The following is a 25897-nucleotide window of genomic DNA, read 5'->3' on the forward strand; positions in this document are numbered from 1 at the left end:
TTAGCTCTACTTTCAGCTTTATTACTACAGAAGCCTGTGAAGGATGGACTGGTCTGCTGGTAACAACAAAGGCTCAACCTGAGGCTCCTTTCCTGCCCTAAGTGTCAAATATTCATATAAATTGGGATTCTTTATTCAGGTGGTCAAATAGATTCCCACATCCAAACCTACAGTGACCTAAATGGCTGGCCTTACATTAGTTTCTTTTTGCTCAGAAATAAGGCCATACAGGAAGAAAACAGGGGAAAAGATGCTAAAGAAGAAGTGAGAAAAATCCAATTTCTTTCTCCACCCAAATCAGTTAGTATCTAATTGTTTTCTACTGTCATCTTGGATGAGTTTCTGTTTTGTAAAATGAAGTTGGATTAAAGAATTTCTAAAAGCTCTTCTTTTATACTATTTAATAAAGCAAATATTTATTGAGGACCTATTATGTGCAATGTAAAGTGACACGAGAGTGGGGAGAAATCGCCTGCAACATGGAACCTGAAGACCATTTTCGCATCCCCATGCGATCTCGGGGGATTGTGGTTGTCACAAAACAATATGGGGGTCTCTTCAGAAGCAGAGACAGGGTCCTTGGGACCAGATCAGATCTGGGTTTTCACTTATAAGATCAATGTCAGATAAAGGTGAACCTAAATCTGAAGTAAAATGGAATAAAATGGGACTTCACTCACTGAGTATCAAGATCACCACGTGGGTGAGCCATAGGTAAGCAAGGAACTTATTTCCAGAGACATATTTTTAATTTTTTATCTGTATATATATATTTCTTATTAAAAAATAAGAGAGAAACTCAGTGACTTATGGAACCTGAAGGAGGTGGATGAACTCCCTCACAGGTAAAGAAAAAAATTATTTCTCAATCAGCCTAACTGCATTCTGGCTTATAGCTCCCTTATCACAAGTCTGACTTGGGTACTCAAGATTCCCAGACAGGGATGACTATACAATTTGTGGGACTCCATGCCAAATGAAAATCTGAGGCCCCTTGTTCAGAAAAACAGAAAAAAGTGACACTAAGAAAATACAAATATCTTCAAAAATATTTTTTACTTAAAAATGGCAATAGAGTTTATGCATGCATGAGTGCTAAGTTGCTTTAGTCACGTCTGACTCTTTGTGGCCCTATGTAATGTAACCCACCAGGCTCTTCTGTCCATGGGATTCTCCAGGGAAGAATACTGGAGTGGGTTGCCCTGCCCTTCTCCAGGGGATCTTTCTCATCCAGGGACTGAATCCATGTGTCTTACATGTCCTGCATTGGTAGGCAGGTTTTTTTCATCCCTAGCACCATCTGGGAAGCCCAGTAGAGTTTATAATGATATATTAAATAACAACATAAATTTACAACTTGCAAAAAATATTTTGGATCTTAATTCTATATAAATTAATAACAAATACTTACTAATATCATATCTTGCTAATAAGATTTGCCTGGCTTGCTTTTCTGCAAATTAATTTATTAGGATATAAAAATTATAACTAACAATTTAATTTGAATTAATATAATTGAAAGCAATGTCAGTTGCTATTGGTAAATGTAAGATTGTAAACAAAATTTTTGATAATTTTTAACTTTGAGAATATTTCTGTTGATATAATTGATACTAGAGCTCTTGAGTATTTTGTATGCTGTAACAACATAATATAAATATCTGATAAATTAGTTTGAAATATAAATTCTAGTAAATCCAGAGTTGATGTGTCTAGTGGAACAATTTTTGCAGAAATGACTTAATTCTTCAAACCAATCATCTTCATGTAATTCTGAATTTAATGCCAAATATAAATTTATACAGGGACATTTTAATGTTTTCACTGACATTCTCTGTAACTTGCAGAGGGCATATAAGACTAAAAGTGGCTTCATGACTTATTTATAATTAAGTGCTTATTTATACATCATATCAGTGTTTAATTACAGGAGAAGTGAGTATAAATTATTTTTCTATGTTAGTAATTGTTTCATTGGGTTAACTCAAACATGAAAATACTATTCTTTTTCATTGAAACTATTATCACATGCAATTTCAATTTCTACACTTATGAAAATTTGCTTTCCAATGTAGCAGCAATTTTCAAAACCACAGTTTCTCATTTTCAGAGAATTCTAATATCTCTCCCACAAGCATTATTATGATGTTGACATATAAACTTTTATTTTGTAATAATTGATCAACAAAGTTTACTGCTATCCACTTTAGGATCCTGCAGAGTCACAGACTGACTCAACCTTGCTATCAAGGCTACTGTGGGGACACGTGCCAGCCCATGGAGGGGCGGGGCTGAGGCAGCTGCAGTTTGGGCACAGGCTGCAGGCCACCTGGGAGCACTGTGCCTCCACCGCACAGAGGTATGTGGCTGCGTCTTCCATCTGGGAGGCTGTGATGTCTAGGGTACTATACAGCTCCCTAGAATTCACTGTGGAACTCAGTCTTTCATTCTGCTTCATCCCTGAAGCTCTGAAAAACAGCCTGGTGAGGCTGCCTCCAGGATTCTGCTGGAACCACTGCACACTGTTCACTGTGGCAGAAAAATTGCACCTCAGCGTACAGTTGGCTCCCTCCTGCAGATTCAGGACTGAAGGGCTCTGCTCCACCTTCACCGCTCTCACCCCTGCTTGGGAAGAGAAAAACAAACACATATGATATCTCAGGGGAGTCGTGAACGTAGTTTCCAGAACTGTAAACTATCTCAGGAAACACCCATGAGGATGTAGGACCATCTAGGAGCTCTCTCTGCGTCAGCTCACCTTCCGTCCCTCCCCAGCTGCACTCTAGGACAACCCAGACTCACAGCAAAGCTGGACCCACAGGAGCCCCAGCAAGGCTTCCCACCACCACTTCATGACTCCTTGCTCAGTTACTGGGGTACCTCTGCCCCCACTCTGGAGGGTGGAGAGTCTTGGGTCCAGAGAAGTTCTCTTCTTACTGTCAAATTGTTCCAGTTTTACTGGAACTCACCCGTATTACTGAGAACCAGTCACATCTGAGCTCGGTCATTCACTTAACAGGAAGCTCCACCCACAGCCACCCAGGGAGATTGTGCAGTAATCTCTCCAAAACTGTGGTTGCAAACAGTGCAGGAGGGTAGGAACAATATTTGTAGTATATGAAGATATAAGGCATTTAAAAAACACTTTATGTAAGAAAAGTTTGTGCAACAGTGTGTGAGAAAGGGTGGATGCTACTTCTGAGAAGATCAGTGTCTCAACTCTGTTAAATGGAGCCTTAAAGAATCATAGAGTGAGCTCACTCCCAAATTACTTAGAATGACTGAGCATTTAAGAATTCAGTTGTATGACAGTTCAGCCTTTAAAAGGAATAAAACATTGTCATCTGCTACAATATGGATGGCCCTGAGGGCATTATGCTGAGTGAAGTAGGTCAGACAAAGACAAATACCATATAAATACTCCACTCCATGTGGAGTATTTTTTTTTTTAATCAAGCTCATAGATACAGAGAACAAATTAGTGGTTGCCAAAGGCAGGGATGAGGGGTGGAAATGAAATAGATAAATGGGGTCAAAAGGTACAAACTTTAAGATATAAAATAAATGTTGTGGGGGTGTAATGTATGGCAAGATGACTATAGTTAATAATATTGTGTTGCATATTTGAAAGTTGCTAAGAGAGTAGATCTTGAAAACTCTCATCATAAGAAAAAAAATTACAATTCTGTATGACACATGTTGCTAGATTTGTAATGATCATTCCACTATATATAAATATCAAATCATTGTGTCATATACCTGAAACTAATCCCATGCTATATGTTCATTATACCTCATTTTTAAAAAAGAATTCAGTTATATGTAAATTCTAATAAAAGAAAACTGATACAAGCAGTGTGTATGAAGACAGTGATACATTTTCTTGAAATTGAGAGCTCTAGAAACCCAGAAGGTACAGCTGTCATCTGCACAGAATATTATTCTGGTAAGATTTCAGTGGATTAAAAGAAACACAGGATATATGTATAACGTCCATTCTGACTTAACTTCCACCTCCCTCCTTCTCCTGCCCAACAGGCAGACAGATGCGCTACACAGCTGATTCTGAAAAGGATACACATTGCTGGTCAAATTAAATATTGTCCTTTTCTTTCCTCTTTCTATCTGTTTCTTACTTTTTAATCCTTTCTTCTTTGCTCCTGAGTATTCTTGCTTCTTCTAGTCTCAGGGGAGATATATGAAAACTTCCTAGGGAATTGGGAGAATTTAGTCACAAAATTTAAATATTGACAACAGGTAACGGAGATATTTCCTGTTGGGCTTCCATGCTCACAGAGCTCAGTAATATTAATATCCCCATTCCTCTACCTCTGCTCAGAGAATCATCCTCATAATGGATTTAGAGAGGTAAGGACTCCAGCTTTCCTAAGTCTGTAGAGAAAGACAAAGCTGAAAATTTAGATAAACTTTACACGAACACTGCTCCCCTCTCCCCACCTCTGCTGTGCATCATCTGACTGGTCTGTGCTCTCTGGTTGCTGTTCGGTCACTTGGTCTTGTCTGACTCTTTGCGGACCCATGGACTGCAGCACAGAGGCTTCCCTGTCCTTTACCATCTCCCAGAGCTTGCTCAAACTCATGTCCATTGAGTGGATGATGCCATCCAACCATTTCACCCTCTGTCATCCCCTTCTCCTCCTGCCTTCAATCTTTCCCAGCATCAGGGTCTTTTCCTTTGAGTCAGCTCTTCACATCAGGTGGCCGAAGTACTGGAGCTTCAGCTTCAGCATCAATCCTTCCAATGAATATTCAGGACTGATTTCCTTCAGGATTGATTGGTTGATCTCCTCGTAGTTCAAGGAACTCTCAAGAGTCCTCTCCAACACCACAGTTCAAAGGCATCAATTCTTTGCTGCTCAGCCTTCGTTATGATCTACCTCTCACATCCATACGTGAATACTGGAAAAACCATAGCTTTAACTAGACAGACCTTTGTTGGCAAAGTAATGTCTCTGCTTTTTTTTTTTTTTCCCCATGCAAGTAGGTTGACTTTATCTGTATCAATTTTCTTTTATGGTACACTCCCAAGTTTTGACAACTTGTTTAGCACAATTTAGCTGCAAGCACTTAAAATAGTCTTTTTTTTTTTCTTTTCTTTTTATTTTTTTATTGAAGGATAATTGCTTTACAGAATTTTGTTGTTTTCTGTCAAACCTCAACATGAATCAGCCATAGGTATACATATATCCTCTCCCTTTTGAACCTCCCTCCCATCTCCCTCCCCCTCCCACCCCTCTAGATTGATACAGAGCCCCTGTTTGAGTTTCCTGAGCCATACAGCAAATTCCCATTGGCTGTCTATTTTATATATGGTAATGTAAGTTTCCATGTTATACTCTTTCCATACATCTCACCCTCTCCTCCCCTCTCCCCATGTCCATAGGTCTATTCTCTGTGGCTGTTTCTCCATTGCTGCCCTGAAAATAAATTCTTCAGTACCATTTTTCTAGATTCTGTATACATGTGTTAGAATGTGATGTTTATCTTTCTCTTTCTGACTCATTTCACTCAGTATAATAGGTTCTAGGTTCATCCACCTCAACAGAACTGACTCAAATGTGTTGTGTTTTATGGCTGAGTAATATTCCATCATGTATATGTACCATAACTTCTTTATCCATTCACCTGTCAAAGGACATCTCAGTTGCTTCCATGTTCTAGCTATTGTAAATAGTGCTTCAATGAACAATGGGATACATGTGTCTTTTTCCACTTTGGTTTCCTCAGGGTATATGCCTATGAGTGGGATTGCTGAGTCATACGGTGGTTTTATTCCTAATTTTTTAAGAAATCTCCATACCATCTTCCATAGTGGCTGTATCAGTTTACATTCCCACCAATAGTGCAAGGGCATTTACTTTTCTCCACACCCTCTCCAGCATTTATTGTTTGTAGACTTGTTGATGATGGCCATTCTGACTGGTGTGAGGTGATATTTGTAGTTTTGATTTGCATTTCTGTCTCTGCTTTTTAATATGCTATCTAGGTTTGTCATAGCTTTTCTTCCAAGGAGCAAGTGTATTTTAATTTCATGGCTGCAGTCACCATCTGCAGTGATTTGGGAGCCCAAGAAAATAAAATCTGTCACTATTTCCATTGTTTGCCCATCTATTTTCCATGAAGTGATGGGACCGAATGCCATGATCTTAGCTTTTTGAATGCTGGGTTTTAAGCCAGTTTTTTCACTCTCCTCTCTCACCTTCATCAAGAAGCTCTTTAGTTCCTCTTCATTTTCTGCCATAAGGGAGTTGTCCTCTACATTCCTGAGGTTATTGATATTTCTCCTGGCAATCTTGATTCCAGCTTGTGCTTCACCCAGCCCACCATTTCACATGATGTACTCTGCATATAAGTTAAATAAGCAGGGTGCCAATATACAGCCTTGACGTACTCCTTTCCCAATTTGGAACCAGCGTGTTGTTCCATGTCTGATTCTGACTGTTGCTTCTTAACCTGCACACAGATTTCTCAGGAGATAGGTAAGGTGGTCTGGTATTCCCATCTCTTTAAGAATGTTCCACAGTTTGTTGTGATCCACACAGTTAAAGGCTTTAGTATAATCAATAAAGTAGAAGTAGATGTTTTTCTGGAATTCTCTCGCTTTTTCTATGATGCAACAGATGTTGGCAATTTGATCTCTAGTTCCTCTGCCTTTTCTAAATCCAGCTTGAACATCTCGAAATTCATAGTTCACGTACTATTGAAGCCTCGCTTGGAGAATTTTGAGCATTACCTTGCTAGCGTGTGAAAAAAGTGCAATTGTGTTTGAACATTCGTTCTCTGGGCTCCTCTCTTTGGAACATCTTGAACAGTCTTTACTTCTTGCAAAGCCTACAGCGCCCCCTAGTGTGCAGAAACAAAGCTCACTTTAGACCAACTAGTTGGTGATGGACAGGGGGGCCTGGCATGCTGAAGTCCACCGGGTCGCAAAGAGCCGGACATGACTGAGCGACTGAACTCATTCACTCAACTCAACATTACATAACCCCAACTCCATTCGCTTCCTGTTTCTTGGTCAAAGAAATGCTGAAGGTCAGAAAACAATATAACTGCTAGGATTAAATGGGGATTAAAAATGAACCAATTCTACTTTTAAGATGGAATTTCATGAAAATTAATACCATGAAATAATTTGACAATTTTCATATACTGCTATTTGATTTTTTTTTTACTTAGTTCAAAATAAATGCATAAATGTTTACTAAAATTCTACTGTAAATGAGGTAATTTATGAAATCTTAAGAATATGTAAAAGGAATGAGACAGCATTTTCAGTCCACTGAGTAAAACAAAAGTAAACATAACTATACAAGAATCAAAGAGTAGGACTGTAAGAGGAAAGTACTGAAAGCTATATGATCCCAGAGGAGAGAGAAATATTTCACTTGAGTCAGGTGAACAAAATCTTATTAAAAGGAGGTTGCTTTCTCTTTCCCCCATTCTTATGAGAATATAGCAGAATATGGATACAATTTTAGGAAAGCTTTTATAATTTTATTAAGTGTAACATTAAGAGGAATTCATGAATCTATGGGGGATTAAAATAATATAAATAATTATAAAATAATTATGTAATAATTATAAATATATAAATAAATTTATATAAATATTATTTATATTAAATATAAATATATTTAATAATTATAAAATAATATAAATTAAAATTCTCTTTGACTCTTCACTTCCAAATTTGACTGTTTTGATCACTCGTAGATTTGAATTGATGCCTGCAGGTACTATAGGTTTATATACAGTAAGTCTCCTACATATGAACCTACAAGTTGAGAGCTTTCAAAGATGCAAACATGGGGCTTACTAATGAAGATCTGAACTGAAGGCCCAGAGTAAGGATGAAGATAGACGAGAGGAAGAAGTAACTAAAGAACCAAAGAGATTCACAAAGCAGGAAATGGCAAGGGGATTTTCTTTGTTGGAGGAGACGCTGTTAGTTTCTGAGGCAGAGGACCGGAACATAGAACAGTACACAAAGTTTGCAGCAGTTGTTCAGAATGCAGTCCAGTGCTACTGTGTCTTTTATGATGAGAAAAAGAGTTACCACCCAGACAAGCCCTGGATCATTTTTTTCAAGAGGGTAGATAGAATTGAATCCAGCAGGGAAGCAGAACGTATGCCGTCATCATCAGGTGTGAATGAAATCACAGTCTGCCCTCCATCTCCTATTGCTGATGACCCTTCAGCTGTACCATCTCCCACCTCCTCTCCCTCCTCCATCAGTAACTCTTCCTGCCTCTTCACTCGATGCTAATCCCTGTATGTCAGCTGTTGTACTGTGCTGCTGTACTTTTCAAGGCACTGTACTGTGAGATTAAAGGGGTTTTCTTTACTTTTTGTGTTTGTTTGTTTGTTATATATTATTGTGTGACAAAGTATTATAAACCTACTACAGTACAGTACTATATACTCAGTTGTGTCAGTTGGGTACCTAGGCTAACTTTGTTGGACTTACAAACATACTGGGCTTAACGAACGTGCTCTCAGAACAGAACTCATTCCTATGTAGGGCACTTACTGTAGGTATACTAAATATACAAACCAATAGAAAATATATAGCATTTTTAGTATTTTATTTAGTTTTTATTTAATACAAAATGATGCATATTGTGATACATTTCTATAACTTGCTTTATGGACTCAATAATAAATCTTGTAGGTCTTATTAAATTAACATGGGTTAATATATATATGTATATATATTAACATAGGTTCTTCTGCTGTACTGTATTCCATACTATGCATATATTACCCTCTATACGGCCCTTCCCCTATTGCTGGTTGTTCCTACTGCCCTGTGTGTAAGGATTGAAGCCCCCTCCCTTACCCAGTGAACCCACCAGACCCATCAAAGAGACATTCCAAAGGAACATCAATTCTGCTTAAGGGGCAGTGAAGGAGTCCACGAGGACACCAAGTTAGTAAACAAAATTAATTTCTGCAAGGTAAGACCAAATTTTAAGTTCAAAAAGATTAATTTTCAAACAGAAAAAAAGAGTGGAAGAAAGTTAGCAGTGATGAAACACAAATTAAGATTTACTTACAGAAAAGGATGAAACTAAAAATGAGGACATTTCATAATCTGACACAGCAAAAAGTCAGAGACAGCTATGACTAACAGCTTTAAGGAAGCATTTTTAAATGTGTCATTTAAAAGGAACCACTTTTCAAGTTTCTCTAAAAACACATCAAGAGAAAGTGGGAAACCTCATCCTCAAAATTATACATAATCATTCTGTGTACCAGAAATTAGGGAAAGTTTTAATCAAGGAAGGCCTCAGCTGTCTTATTTATGAACTTCACATTTATTTACTGAAGGGTTTTTACTGACAATCATATCCCCCACCCAAATTCGTATGTTGAAGTCTAATTCCCAGTACTCAGAATCTGGCTGTATCTGGCCTTTAAAACAGTCTTAAGATAAAATGAAGTCATATGGGTACTAATCCATGTAAGTAGTGTCCTTAGAAGAAGAGGAAATTTGGACACAGACATGAAGAAACAGAAGGAAGACTTGGCAAAAGCAGTGAGAAAGGAGTCATCTACAAACAAAGGCAAAAGGCCTCCAAGAAACTAACCCTGCTGACACCCACATGTTAGATTCATAGCATCTAGAACTGTGAGAAAACAAATGTTTGCTACTTAAGCCACCCAGGCTAAGGTATTTTATTATGGCAGCCTTAGAAACCTAACACAAGGGTCAATTTAATAATTAATTAATACTTAATAAGTATTATTAATAATTAAAATTATTAATATCAATAATTAAAATTAAAATTTTAATATCCTATTATATGAAATGTCACAAAAAAAACAACTTGAAGTCATAACCTTCCAGGTCTTGGTTCTTTGCCTGTTTGAGTGACCCAAACCTTTATTCCAGAAAGATCTGAGTTTGCAATGGTCTTGTACTAGTTTTGACTGCTGATGTTTTCCATTAAGCTTAGTCACTGGACATGAAAGTAGTAAGAGGCTCCAAACACAGTATTCCTTGCTTCCATTGTATGAAAGCAATCCAATATCCTCTTGTTATTCCAGATCAATCACTCCAGCTAATAGGTTCTTTATTCTTCCATGTTGAGTTGATGGCTAGAGAGCCCAAAATATCCAGTCTCATTGTCCATTGACTGGAGCCATTGTTTTACCCTCTGGTGAAAGAATTCTTCCCTTAGGGACTAAGATCTCCAGATCTACATGCATAAAGTTGCCAGCTTGGAAATCTATTGAAGTTTGTTAATGGATTATTAGGTGTAACAGTGAGAGGAGCCACTCCCTTCTTTTGATTCCAGGTCCCATGTCTTCTGGCTACATGGAGACAGTAGCATACAATGGTCTCTGATTCAAAGCACAAGCTGAACCCTGTTACACACAGCACCATCCTATCAAGCTGTCTTCCAACTGGTACTATCTAGGAAGTGAAAGTCACTCAGCCGTGTCCAACTCTTTGCGAACCTATGGACTATACAGTCCATGGAATTCTCCAGGCCAGAATACTGGAGTGGGTAGCCATTCCCTTCTCCAGGGGATCTTCCCAACCCAGGGATTGAACCCAGGACTCCCGCTTTGTGGGCAGATTCTTTACCAGTTGAGCCACCAGGGAAGCCCAAGAATACTGGAGTGGGCAGCCTATCCCTTCTCCAGCAGATGTTCCTGACGAGGAATCAAACCAGGGTCTCCTGCATTGTATGTGGATTCTTTACCAGCTGAGCTACCAGGGAAGCCCTAATTTATTACTGGAAAAGTCCAAATTGTTAATTTCATAGATAAAGTAGTTCAAGATTTTCATTTTGTTCCTAATATAATTTATTATTGCAGAAAACTTCTAAAAATCATACAATCATATAAATAACAATGAATTATTAATAAAAAGAAAGAAGGGAGGGACCCAGGGAGGGAGGAAGACCACTTTGATTTCACAGGCAGGGTTAGGGTTGGGAGGTTGGATTATGGTCTCCCAGCTTCTTGGGATCCTTGGTATAGGACTTATTTTTCTTCAAACTCAGCTTGAGTTCAGAATCAAAAGAAAAACTTCAAATCAAAATCTTCTCCTAGATAAAGTGCCCCCTGTAGTCCTTCAGGGCATGTGGTTTAACCAATGACAGTGAGTCACCTGGAAAGAGAGGTAGAGGAGAGTGTGATGCAAAAAACAGAAAGGAAGGGAGGGAGAGAAAGAGACATTAAATGAGCACACATTTCTTGTTCTTAATTGTGTTTCTCCAATACCTCATTTACTTTCCTTATACCTACCCAGCAATCCCTTAAACACATTTATTACAAACCATATCAGTAGGTCCTAAAACTATTGTTATTTTCAGACTCACCATTTCACTAAGATAAACCTTGGTCACACTCTACTCATTCCCTTTGCGTTTTGAGAGCTCCTGTGCACGTATCTCCTTATACATTTTGCTGCTGCTGCTCTTTAATCATTGAGTCACGTCCAACTCTGCAACCCAGTGGACTGTAGCCCACCAGGCTCCTCTGTCCATGGGATTTTCCAGGCAAGAGTACTGGAGTGGGTTGCCATTTCCTTCTCCAGGGGATTTTCCCAACCCAGGGACTGAACCCACATCGCCTGAATTGGCAGGTGGATTTTTTACCACTGAGCCACCTGGGAAAAGCCCCTTATACATTATAGTGTAGGCCAGATAGGCAACCAGAAAACCTCCTCCTCCTTCTCCTCTTTCTCTAGAGTACTCGTTATGTTCCAAGTCCTTAAGAACACAAGGACTACGGGGAATACATGTAACTCCATGGCTGATTCATGTCAATGTATGACAAAACCCACTGAAATGTTGAGAAGTAATTAGCCTCCAACTAATAAAAAAATAAAAAAAAAGAACACAAGGACTATAAAAGCTTCTTATACAATTCTTCCCATCCTAGACAAAAAGTTTATATGTATCACAAATTTATACTGGTTCCAGTATCATCTGAGTATTCATTAAAATTCTTATCAATATTCTAACAGAATTTGAACTGCTAAACTTACTACCTGATTAATTACCACAATTTTAACATGTAAGAATCAAACTCTAACATTCTAACAGTGAAATCATACAAGAACAGGTGAAAGCAAGGCAGCGGGGGGAAATGTCCATAGCCGGAAGAAAGTACAAAGGAGTTACATTCACAAATTTCTGGTGTAGATTTATAGAATTTAAGAGAATACCAAAAGAATGAGAAGCTACTTTTATAACTGAGAAAAACTCTTTAGATGAATGAATTATAAATGAATTATAAATCTCCATTCTCCTTAGGTACTATTCTTAAATAGTTGCCAGAACTAACATGACTATAACAGTTTTCTAAGCCCCATAAGATTCTAATCAATCTCTTTAGTGTTAACCAACTTCGGAATTCCTCCTAAGTGAAATAAATATTCAGAGAAAATATTCTAACACTTTGTGACCAACACAGTGAGACCCAGGGGGAAAACAACTCAAGAAAATTTTCTGTGAATGACCAAGTTAAGGAGGCAAATTTTCAGGGAGAGAACATGAGCAGTTCATCTTTTGTTTTCTGTCTTGAGCAAGACACAAAGTGGTAAATGAAAACCCATACAGTCAATCCCTTAAAATAGTCAACCTAAAGGCAACTCCTTAAGCATCTGATTAGTACATGATAAGAACATCATTCTAGGATCTTAACTATTTATTGTTATGTGGTTTCTAAACGAAGTAAAAATTTCCCGAAATAAGATTTACCAGACATGGAACTGTAGGCTTATATAAAAGTACCTCTGTCTGCTCAGCTCTCTTTGCCTCATTTGCAATCATATAGCAAAAGATCATTTAAAATAAAACAAGAAGCGATCTTGAGTGTCTGAAAACTCCACCACCGCGAGTGGTTTGTGTTCAACTCCTCCTGCGGTTCCAGGCGCTGTGTCACTCAGTGCACAGAAGTACTCAGCCGAGTCACTCCAATGGGCTGAGAATTTCCTCAGGTTGAAGGAAAATTCACTGCTCTTAAATTCAGCCACGAAGCCTCTAATGCCTTGAACCACGGTGTTCCCGGAAAAGTACTTGAGGAGCAGCTGGGGTCTTTGCCTGGGGTGCTGGACATACCAGAAGAGATAGGGAGTTGCACCGTAGGAATAGTTACACTTCAGCTCCAATGAGGTTCCTTCAGAGACCAAAAGAGGATCATCAGGCTGGGTCACTGACTGGCCTCTGGAATCTCCTGCAAAATCAATGTCACGTCACTAAAAACAATGCAGACATCACTATGAAAAGAACTGTATTTGTAGTAAGAGTCTGTAGAACTACAGACCACTAAGAAATTTTACTCACTCAGCGCAAATATCCCCAGTATTGAGATGAGCAAGAGTAGCATGGCTGAGCAGTGGAAATGCTGTGAAGTCTTTTCTGAATGATCTCCCCTGAGCAGACAGGACAATGGCAGGAAAAAGAAGTTTAAGGCTGGACAAGTTCCCTGCTAAGATAAAAATACAAAAGCTGCTGAGATGAGCCTGCAGCTTTCTGATGTTTGATGTCTGATTCTTCTCTCTTGCCTCTGCAAAGAACTCAGCAAGCTACAGGCAGAACTGAACAGAGGAAGCTGAACAAGATCTTTAGTTTGTGCAACATCGCCCTCTGAAGGCCAAATGTAGAACCAAAGATTCCAAGGCCCCACGAAGAGCTAATCAGTGTCTTCCTTTTACTTTCTGAGCTATATCAAAAACTTCCGTCTTCCCAATATGTTTTTACCATCCCAAATCTATGATGGTGTGTTAGTCTTAGAGTCTACAGAAATTGAAAAAAATAAAAGAAAGTGAAGTCACTCAGTTGTGTCCGACTCTTTGCAACCCCATGGACTGTAGCCTACCAGGCTCCTCTGTCCATGGAATTTTCCAGGCAAGAGTACTAGAGTGGGTTACCATTTCCTTCTCCAGACGATCTTCCTGACCCAGGGATCGAACCTGGGTCTCCTGCATTGCAGGCAGATGTTTAACCATCTGAGCCATCAGGAAAGCCTATAGAAATTAGGTGTCATATAAAAGTAGAGTAACAAGTTACTTCACCAAGAAATCAGTTTTTAAAAGGTATCTCAGAGTTGGAATTTGAGTCTATGAGAATCTTTGGAATTAGACTAAATGCTTCAGACAGATCTGTCATGGTGGTGATGGAAGATGGCAAAGATGTTTTCTTTGACTAATGCTCATGAGTCCACATGATGCTTGTGAAATCTTTTAGACATAAAGACAGGGCCCAAAACTATAAGACATTGGTGAAGAAAACTGAAGGAGACACAAATAAATGGAAAGATATATTGTTCTCATGTATTGGAAGAATTAATATTGCTAAAATATTCCTACTACCCAAAGCAATCTATAGGTTCAACGCATGTGGGCATGTTCAGTGGTGTCCAAATCTTTGCAACCTCACGGATTGTAGCCTGCCAGGCTCTTCTGTCCATGCAATTTTCCAGGCAAGAATAACGGAGCAGGTTGTCGTTTCCTGCTCCAGGGGATCTTGCCGACCCAGGGATTGAACCCACATCTCCTGAATTGGCAGGCAGATTCTTTACCACGGAATCACCTGGGAAGCCCATAGTTTCAACGTAATCTGTATCAAAATGCCAATGGCACTTTTCACAGAAATAGAAAAATTTTTATATCTTAAAATTTATATCTTAAAATTTTTATAGAACTAAAAATGATCCTGAATATCCAAAGCAATCTTGAGAAAGAATAGCAAAGTAGGAGGCATCACACTTCCTGACTTCAAGCTATATTACAAGCTAGAGCAATAAAACTATTTGATATTGACATAAAAACAATCACACTGATCAATGGAATGGATGGAGAGCCCAGAAAAAATTCACATATATATGACCAGTTAATTTACAATAAAAGAATATATAATGAATCAAGGACAATGTTTTCAATAAATGGTGAGGAGAAAACTGCACAGCCACATGCAGGGGAATGAAAGAGCACCCCTATTATACCCCATAAAAAAATCAACTCAAATGGTTTAAAGACTTGATCATAAGACCTGAAAACATAAAACTCGTAGAAGAAAACATCAAGCTATTTTCAATAACATATATGCATCATGAAAGCCTTAAAGTAGTGAAATAAGTCAGAGAGATACAGACAAATATTTAATGATATTACTTATATATGGAATCTTAAAAAAGAAAAAAAATAAGCTTATGGAGAACAGATTGGAGATTGCCAGAGGTAGTGGTCAGTACTTTGGTGCAATCTCAAAAACTGTGAAATGATCTCTGTTCGTTTCCAAGGTAAACCATTCAATATCACAGTAATGCAAGTCTATGCCCCAACCATTAATGCCGAAGAAGCTGAAGTTGAAGGGTTCTAAGAAGACCCACAAGACCTTTTAGAATTACGGCAAAAAAAGATGTTCTTTTCATCATAGGGAACTGGAATGCAAAAGTAGGCAGCCAAGAGATACCTGGAGTAACAGGCAAATTTGGCCTTGGAGTACAAAATGAGGCAGGGCAAAGGATAACAAGAGTTTTGCCAAGAGAACACACTGGTCATAGCAAACACCTTCTTCCAACAACACAAGAGAGACTCTACACATGAATATCACCAGATGGTCAACAGCAAAATCAGATTGCTTATATTCTTTGCAGCCAAAGATGGAGAATCTTGATAGAGTCAACAAAAACAAGACCAGATCTAGTGCTTTGGGTCTAGAATTTTGGTTTTGTCCTCTCCCCACTCTACCTTCTAGAGGATTCTGTCACCTAATTAGGTAGGAAAGTTGGTTCTGCCATGATAATATCATTGCATTTTCCTCAAATGAACCTAAGTTAATTAGGGTACACTGTAGTAACTAAGATCTCCCTTCTCCCACCCCAAAATGCACTGGCTTAAAGAATGTGACTGCTCTCTCAAATAAATACCTCCATCTAGGTGAGAGATCAGGTTGACAGGGCAACTCTGCTGGGTGCAGTGATTCAGGGGTGCAGGCTCCTTCCTTCGTGGTGCTCTTTCATCCCCTAGGGTATTCCTTGACTCTACACATGGACATCACCAGATGGTCAATACCAAAATCAGATTGATTATATTTTTTGCAGCCAAGATGGAGAATCTCTATATACAGTCAGCAAAAAAAAAAGACCGAGAGCTGATTGTGGCTCAGATCATGAACTCCTTACTGCAAAATTCAGACTGAAAGAAAGTAGGGAAAACCACTAGGCCATTCAGGTATGAGCTAAATCAAATCCCTTGCAATTATACAGTGGAAGTGACAGATAGATTGGAAGGATTAGATTTGATAGACAGAGTGCCTGAAGAATTATGGACGGAGGTTTGTAACATTGTACAGGAAGCAGCGATCAAAATCATCCCCAAGAAAAAGAAATGCAAAAGGCAAAATGGTTATCGAGGAAGCTTTACAAATAGTTGACAAAAGAAGAGAAACGAAAGGCAAAGGAGAAAAGGGAAGATATATCCATCTGAATGCAGAGTTCCAAAGAATAGCAAGGAGAGATAAGAAAGCCTTCTTAAGTGAACAGTGCAAAGAAGTAGAGAAAAACAATCAAATGGGAAGGACTAGAGGTCTCTTCAAGAAAATTAGAGATACCAAGGGAACATTTCATGCAAAGACAGGCACAATAAAGGACAGAAATGGTATGGACCTAACAGAAGCAGAAAATCTTAAGACGTGGCAAAAATACGCAGAAAAACTATACAAAAAAGATCTTAATGACATAAAAGACCAGGATGGTGTGATCACTCACCTAAAGCCACACACCTTGGAGACTGAAGTCAAGTGGGCTTTAGGAAGCATCACTACAAACAAAGCTAGAGGAGGTGATGGAATTCTGGATGAGTTATTTTGAATCCTACAAGATGATGCTGTGAAAGTGCTGCACTCAATATGCCAGCAAATTTGGAAAACTCAGCAGTCGCCACAGGACTGGAAAAAGTCAGTTTTCACTCCAATCCCAAAGAAAAGCAATGCCAAAGAATGTTTAAACTACCATACAATTGCACTCATTTCACTTGCTAGCAAAAGAATGCTCAAAATTCTCCAAGCCAGGCTTCAACAATATGTGACCCAAGAACTTCCAGATGCTCAAGCTCAATTTAGAAAAGGCAGAGGATCCAGAGATCAAATTGCCAATATCCACTGGACCACAGAAAAAGCGAGAGAATTCCAGAAAAACATCTACTTCTGCTGCACTGACTACGCTAAAGCCTTTAACTGTGTGGATCACAATAAACAGGAAAATTCTTAGAGATGGGAATCCCAGATCACCTTGCCTGCCTCCTGCAAAACCTGTATGCAGGTCAAGAAGCAACAGTTAGAACCGGACATGGAACAATGGACTGGTTTCAAATTGGGAAAGGAGTATGTCAAGGCTATGTATTGTCACCCTGCTTATTTAACTTCTATGCAGAGTACAACATCAGAAATGCTGGGCTAGATGAAGCACAAGTGGGAATCAAGATTGCAGGGAGAAATATCGATACCCTCAGATATGCAGATGACACCACCCTTATGGCAGAAAGCAAAGAGGAACTAAAGAGCTTCTTGATGAAGGTGAAAGAGAAGAGTGAAAAAGCTGGCTTAAAACTCAACATTCAGAAAACTAAGATCATGGCATCTGGTCCCATCAATTCATGGCAAATAGATGGGGAAACAATGGAAACAGTGACAGACTTTATTTTCTTGAGCTCCAAAATCACTGAGGGTTGTGACAGCATCCGTGAAATTAAAGAAGTGTGTTCCTTGGAAGAAAAGCTATGACAAACTTTGACAACATATTAAAAAGCAGAGTCATTACTTTGCCAACAAAGGTCCATCTAGTTAAAGCTATGGTTTTTCCACTATTCATGTATGGATGTGAGAGTGGGACCAGAAAGAGCACTGAGAAATTGATGCTTTTGAACTGTGGTGTTGGAGAAGACTCTTGAGAGTCCCTTGGACTGCGAGGAGATCAAACAAGTCAATCCTAAAGGAACTTAACCCTGAATATTCATTGGGAGGACTGACGCTGGAGCTCCAATACTTTGGCTACCTGATGTGAAGAACTGACTCATTAGAAAAGACCCTGATGCTGGGAAAGATTGTAGGCAGGAGGAGAAGGGGACGACAGAACTTGAGATGGTTGAATGGCATCACCCACTCAATGGACATAAGTTTAAGCAAGCTCCAGGAGATGGTAAAGGACAGGGAAGCCTGTCATGCTGTAGTCCACGGGGTTGCAAAGAGCCAGACATAACTGAACAACAACAACAAAGTGGTCAGGGATGTTGAGGGAAATGAATGAAAGTGGCAAAAAATAAGACAGAGTCCATATTGATGAGAGTAGTGCTGCCGTGTTGAAAGAAGTAACTCTAGTTGGGAAGGCTTTGCCTTAAGGGCCAAAGGAAATGCAATTACAGAAATTTCTGTGGTCAGAGGAAATACAACCACACCAAAAGACCAATCTCTGGGGCTTCTCTGGGGGTCCAGTGCTTGACTCCACACTGCCAGTGCAGGGGGCACCGGTTTGATCCTTGGTCAGGGAAGATCCTGCATGCCACAGGCCAAAAAAAAAGAATGATCTCTGAAAACCTGGGAATGGAGACATTCTCTGTTTTCTCTATGACTAATGAGGCCCTATGACAAAAGTCAGAAAGCGTATTTTCTTTGATTCCAGGAGAATGAGCCCAGTCCTCTCCTGGGGTTTTTCATTCATGTGTTCTTTCCTGTCAAGACTAACTTTCATGTAAACGATGTAGTAATCTGTTAGTTTGTAAATTTGTAGTCTGTAATTGTGGACTTCTGATTCCTAGTCCTGCATAGTTACCTCTCATCTCTTCCAAATTTCCTCTTAACTAAAAGAGTAGAAATACAAAGAGAATAAGCCAAAACCCTTAAGAGTAAAAATATTAGGGGTCTTCAAGAGATGAGAGATTTACACTTATTTCCAGAATATAGAAAGTGAATGGGATGATATTGAGGATGAAAGTTAGGTTAGGGAAAAAAAAAAATAGTAAAAATTAAGCTATGAGGAGGAATTCTTGCTGGCTCTCAGGCTAGCAGTCATTCTATCTCCTCTCAGTGTCGCTGGGTATTGGCAAAATCCAGCATGCGTAAATTCAATGTCCACAGGACTGTTTGAAGCCTTGGAAAAGTGCTATTTCCTCTGCACTGGAAGAATGCAAGGAAATTCTCCAAATTCTCCAAATTCCATGGTGGTAGAAGAAACATCTCATAGTTGAAGAAAAGAGGAGAAATAGAATATTCTCCTCTAAAGATGATGACAGGACTCTAAGACATATGTTGATTGCCAGAAAGACTAACGAGTCTTCAAAGACAGCTCAGAACACCAAAAACCATGATTTATTAAAAACGAGCAAAAATGAAGTCATTGAAAAATAAGGAAAGAGAAACTTGAAAACAAAACAGCTCTGCTTTAGGTACTGAAAAGACCTAGCCTTTCAGTTGCCATATGCTTTATCATGCTCTTGTGAACTGATGGAAAATTCATAGTTTTTAAATTTTAGAAAAAAAAATTGTAAGTTGAAGGACAACTGAAAAATATAGTTGTCAGCAGACCTAGCCTAGAAGAAATGCTTTAAAAGTTTTTCAAGACTGAAGGGAAATACATCATGACACATTATCAGAGGAAAACTCCATGGTATCAGAGGAAACTGCATCTTCAGGAATGAAGGAAGAATACTAGAAAAGGTAAACAGCTGATAAATATAACACCTCTTACTTATTCTTTCATTAAACCTTAAAACACATACAACTATTTAAAGCAAAAGTTATAACATTCTGCTGTAAGGTTTTCAGTGTCTGTAAATGTAATATATATGGACAATAATTTAAAAAAAAAAAAACCTCAGTACTGGTGGATAAAGAGACATATTGTACAAGATTTCAACATTTTCCATGAAACGGAACAATATTAACTCTAACTGGGCTTCCCAGGTGGCTCAGTAGTGAAGATTCCATCTGCAGTGCAGGAGATGCAGTTTCGATCCCTGGGTCAGGAAGATCCCCTGGAGAAGGAAATAGCAACCCACTCCAGTATTCCTGCCTGGGAAATCTCATGGACAGAGAAGCTTGGCAGGCTACAGTCCATAGGATCGCAAAAGAGTTGAACATGACTTAGTGACTAAGCAACAACAACAGTAACTTTAACTAGATTCTGAGTAATAGGCGTGTATGTTGTAGTCACTAGGAAAAGTATTAAAAAGTATTAAAGTAACCAAAAAAATCAAGAAAAAAGGGGAGAGAAAAACAACAAAAAAGATGGATCGAACAGAAAATCAATGAAAAAGCAGTATATCTAAGTCCATGCAAAGTAATCTGTAACAATAAGCAGCTGACTTTCTGGGGTCCATGATAAAGGGAGGGATGGATAGCATAGGGCAAAAGAACCTTTGGGGGATGGTGGAAAGATTCATTACCTTGATTGTGATGATAGTGTCACAGGTATATACATATGTTAAGACTGATCCAAGGCTTTAAATATGTACAGTTTATTGTACCTCAAATCACAAATAAATAAAAGGCAAATGTCATACCTAATACATCCAGTTCTTGTGCTGATCAATTTGTATCCCTTCTACCATTCCCAAGAAGAATCCAAGATGACCTAAAAAATAACTCTTCTTCCTATTCCAATATCCAACTCCTAAGGAAAATATATCTTGACATTTTTTATATTATTGTCCTTGAGACTCTCCACTATCTTAAGGTGGGGGAGGGTGGGGACAAAAGCCAACAAGATCATCTTAAAGTCAGATCTATCACTGCTCAAAACTTCTGTTTAAATTAATGTCCAGTTCCCTCTTTGCTACTGGCAATGTGACATATATACATCCACACAAGTACCTACAACATTAATCTACATTAATACCTAAGACAGGCGTTTTAAGAAACTGCATTTGAGTCCTGGTTCTGCTATTAACGTGGCTTCCCTGGTGGCTCAGAACATGGTTTGATCCCTGGGTCGGGAAGATCCCCTGGAGAAGGAAATGGCAACCCACTCCAGTATTCTTGCCTGGAGAATTCCATGAACAAAGGAGCCTGCCGGGTTACAGTCCATGGGGTCGCAAAGAGTCAGACAGGACTGAGGGATACACTTCTGCTACTAACTACCTATGTGGTAGTGGATAAGCAACTTATTCTCTTTGTGCCTCAGTATCTTCATTTATGAGACTGCCATGGAAATATATATACCAGCGTTTGAGAGAATTAAATGATTTGGTGTACATTAAAGACTTAGAAACAGCGTGTGTGGCAAGGAGTAAGACCTCTATCAGCATATAAGCTCTAACAGGGCAGCAGATTTTGTATGTTCTCTGTACTGTCTCTTAGATTATGATCTGATACTGAGTAGGCACAAATAAGTCTTTATTGAATACATTTTCTTAATGAAAAAAATGGTAGCCTTTTTGTGGTAACAGTAATGGGTTTTCCAGCCCATTCATTAATTTAACAAATATACGAAGAGATTTTACTATGATGCAGGCACTATTCTAATCACAGTGAATGTAGCAGTTCTGCTTTAATATGTATGGAGAACATCAGTTTGTGTCTAACATGTAACTCCCCCCAAATAAGCTGTAAGAAATGTTCTGTCTTTACTTGCCATGTGTGTGGTCATACATAGGACTCCCTCCTCCCCCTTTCTTTCTTAAATTTCTTCCTTCCTTTAAGAGGCTAATGTTTCTTGGGATGAAGTTTCTCTAGAAATCACCTCTTCTTGCCCTAGATACCAGAGAGCCATTGAGTATTTGCAATCTCGTCTATTGCAGGTGTACCTTTAAATACAATACTTCCCTAGATGATCTGGGGCACAGTCAGGGGGTTAGAACTTTATGCAAGGATAACATATAGACCATTTCATTCATTGGAGATCTTATACTTGTAAAATTACAAATTTCATCCCTGATTAAGGAACTATGGTGACCGACTCTCATCATTAAGGCATCTTGTGTGAGGCATGTTTACTTATTTTTCTGCTGTCTTCTTAGACTTGATTTGGGGGACTCTCACACCAGCAAGAAGGAAATGGCAAACCACTACAGTATTCTTGTCTGGAAAATCCAATGGACGGAGAAGCCTGGTAGGCTACAGTCCATGGGGTCGCAAAGAGTTGGACACGACTGAGCGACTTCACTTCACTTTCACACTAGCGAGAGTCCGGGGGTAGGTATTGGGTGACAACACAGTAGCCTACCTCCTGGCTCCTAAACCAAAGTGGATCATAAGGTCAGACACTCAGCATCCAGGTCCCACTGCTGCTCAGAGTTTGTGCTCAGCTCCACCTGTAGTTTCTGTCACTGTGTCACTCAGAGCACAGTAGTACACAGCCGAGTCTGACTCTTGGACTGAGGCTTTCTCCAAGTGGAAGGAGGTGGTTTCTGTATTGTATGTGGCTTCAAAACCTTTGCCGCTTCCCTTCTCGTTGTCCCTGTGGGCTCTCAGAAGGAGCTGTGGACCTTCTCCAGAATACTGGACATACCAGGAAAGGGCAGGGTACTGTTTGGTTTCATAGGAGCAGTTCACAGTCAGAGACTCCCCCTCTAAGAGGGTCACTTGGCCTTTTGGCTGAGTCACCGAGTCTCCATTGCTTCCTCCTGGGGCAAAAAAAAAAAAAAAAAGTTCTGGTTACCTTGGCATAATACAGGGCTCTACCCCCTAGTGAAAACTGCGGTTAAAGATTATACCACCATAATGAAACAAAAGATTCTAAGCTCTAGGTACCATTTTACTTACCAAACATTAAGAATAGCACAATCACTGATCCTGGAGGAGAGTTCATCCTTAGAGTCTCTGTTGTCTTTGAGTCTTGATTGCTTAGTGTGAGAAAAAGTTAAGGTCACAGTGAACAGATGACGGTGAGGTCAGAATTTCAGCAGGAAACATGTATGTTTTAGGAAGATGCACCCCCTTGTGGGCAAAATGCTATACTCAGAGGAATGCTAACCTGTTCTGTCAAAAGTCAGTCACACATCTTCATTTCTGCTTTATTTTTATGACGCCTGTGAGCTTTCAAGATGCTCTTGTTGTTGTCGTTTAGTTGCTAAGTCATGTACAACTCTTTTGTGACCTCATGGACTATAGCCCTTCAGGCTCCTCTGTCTATGGGATTTCCCAAGCAAGAATACTGGAGTGGGTTGCCATTACCTTTTCCAGGGGATCTTCCCAACCCAGCAATCAAACCTGCATCTCTTGCATTTGCAGGCTGATTCTTTTATCACTGAGCCACCAGAGAAGCCCAGCTTTCAAAATAGTCCTTTGTAAATCTAAAGAGCATTTGGTATTTTTCACAAGCTTATTTTTTTTCCCAGTACACAGCCTAACATGGAAGCTCATACCACATATCTGCAAACTGTTCAAATTTTTTTCTTTTCTAACTTTTGGCTGAATTGGATCTTCTTTGTGGCATGCGGGTTTTCTCTACTTGTGGCTCACTGGCTTCTCTTCTTACAGAGCATGGGCTCTAGATTGTGAGGGCTCTGTAGTTGCAATGCAGGGGTTTCTCTAGGCATGGCACACAGTTTCTCTAGTTGCCCCAAGGCATGTGGGATCTTAGTCCTCAGACTAGGGACCAAACCCATGAGTCCAACATTGGAAAGCAAACTCTCAACCACTGGACCACCAGGGAAGCCCCACTTTTTCTTACTTAGCCATTTTTGGCCCCTTTGTGATCCGCTGAAATGTCATACAAGCACGTTTTACAGAAAAATCAGAGGAACACCAATAAGACAAATCTAGTCATTAGTGGACACGACCATGTCTACCTCAGTGAAACTATGAGACATGCCGTGTAGGGCCACCCACGATGGATGGGTCATGGTGGAGAGTTCTGACAAAATGTGGTCCCCTGGAGAAGGGAATGGCAAAACACTTGAGTATTCCTGCCTTGAGAACCCCATTGAACAATATGAAAAGGCAAAAAGATATGACACTGAAAAATAAACTCCCCAGGTTGGTAGGTGCCCAATACACTTACTGGAGAAAAGTGGATAAAGAAAGAATGAAGTGGCTAAGCCAAAGGAGAAACAATGCCCAGTTGTGAATGTGTCTGGTGGTAAAAGTAAAGTCTGATGCTGTAAAGAATAATATTGCATAGAAACCTGGAATCTCAGGTCCATGAATCAAGGTAAATTGGAAGTGGTCAAACAGGAGATGGCAAGAGTGAATACCAACATTTTAGGAATCAGTGAACTAAAATGGACAGGAATGGGAGAACTTAATTCAGATGACCATTATATCTACTACTGTGGGCAAAAATCGCTTAGAAGAAATGGAGTAGCCCTCATAGTCAACAAAAGAATTCAAAATGCAGAACTTGGGTGCAATCTCAAAAATGACAGGATTATCTTGATTTGTTTCCAAAGCAAACCATTCAATATCACCGTGATGCAAGTCTATGCCCCAACCACTAATGCCAAAGAAGCTGAAGCTGAACAGTTCTATGAAGATCTACAAGACCTTCCGGAACTAACACCAAGAAAAAAAGGTGTTCTTTTCATCATAGGGTACTGGAATGCAAAAGTAGGAAGTCAAAAGCTACCTGGACAAGTTTGGCCTTGGAATACAAAATGAAGCAGAGCAAAGGCTAACAGAGTTTTGCCAATAGAACACACTGGTCATAGCAAACACCCTCTTCCAACAATGCAAGAGACAACTCTACACATGGACATCACCAGATGGTCAATGCTGCCATCAGATTGACTATATTCTTTGCACCTGAAGATGGAGAAGCTCTGGCAGTCTGAAAAAATAAGACCATGAGCTGACTGTGGATCAGATCATGAACTGCTTATTGTGAAATGGAGACTTAAATTGAAGACATTAGGGAAAACCACTAGGTCACCGAGTCAGTCAGTCTTTTCAGTTGCTCTGTCGTGTCCGACTCTTTGTGACCCCATGGACTGCAGTACGCAGGGCTTCCCTGTCCATCACCAACTCCTGGAGCTTGCTCAAACTCATGTCCATTCAGCCGGTGATGCCACTGAGTCGGTGATGCCACCATCCTCTGTCATCCCCTTCTCCTCCTGCCCTCAATCTTTCCCAGCAACAGAGTCTTTTCTAATGGGTTAGCTCTTCCCATCAAGTGGACAAAGTATTGGAGCTCCAGTTTCAGCATCAACCTTCCGACAAATATTCAGGACTGATTTCCTTTAGGACTGACTGGTTGGATTTCCTTGCAGGCCAAAGGACTCTCAAGAATTTTCTCCAACACCACAGTTCAAAAACATCAATTCTTCGATATTCAGCTTTCTTTATGGTGCAATTCTCACATCCATACATGAATACTTGAAAAACCATAGCTTTGACAAGACAGACCTTTGTCAACAAAGTAGCATCTCTGCTTTTTAATATGCTGTCTATGTTGGCCATAGCTTTTCTTCCAAGGAGCAAGTGTCTTTTAATTTCATGGCTGCAGTCACCATCTGCAGTGCTTTTGGAGTCCCCCAAAATAAAGTCTGTCACTGTTTCCATTGTTTCCCCATCTATTTGCACAAGCTGGAATCAAGACTACTGGGAGAAATACCAATAACCTCAGATATGCAAATGACACCACCCTTATGGCATAAAGCAAAGAGAAACCAAAGACCCTCTTGATGAAAGTGAAAGAGGAGAGTGAAAAAGCTGGCCTAAAACTCCACATTCAAAAACCTAAGTGAAAGAGGAGAGTGAAAAAGCTGGCTTAAAACTCAACATTCAGAAAACTAAGATCATGGCATTTGGTCCCATTACTTCATGGCAAACAGATGGGGAAATAATGGAAACAGTGACAGACTTTATTTTCTTGGGCTTCAAAATCACTGTGGATGGTGACTGCAGCCATGAAATTAAAAGATGCTTGCTCCTTGGAAGAAAAGCTATGACAAACTTAGACAGCATATTAAAAAGCAGAGACA

The 25897-nt window shown here is 39.5% G+C and overlaps 1 gene segment (V, D, J or C); it reads right to left on the reverse strand.

The window, feature by feature from the left end:
- Nucleotides 1-22265: 22265 nt before the first annotated feature.
- Nucleotides 22266-23657, reverse strand: LOC122444241. The segment is given in 3 exon segments: nucleotides 22266-22600; nucleotides 22740-22819; nucleotides 23650-23657. Coding segments are annotated over 3 exon segments (423 nt in total).
- Nucleotides 23658-25897: the final 2240 nt, after the last annotated feature.

The sequence above is a fragment of the Cervus canadensis genome, chromosome 6 (assembly GCF_019320065.1).
Source record: "Cervus canadensis isolate Bull #8, Minnesota chromosome 6, ASM1932006v1, whole genome shotgun sequence".
In the NCBI taxonomy this organism is placed as follows: Eukaryota; Metazoa; Chordata; class Mammalia; order Artiodactyla; family Cervidae; genus Cervus; species Cervus canadensis.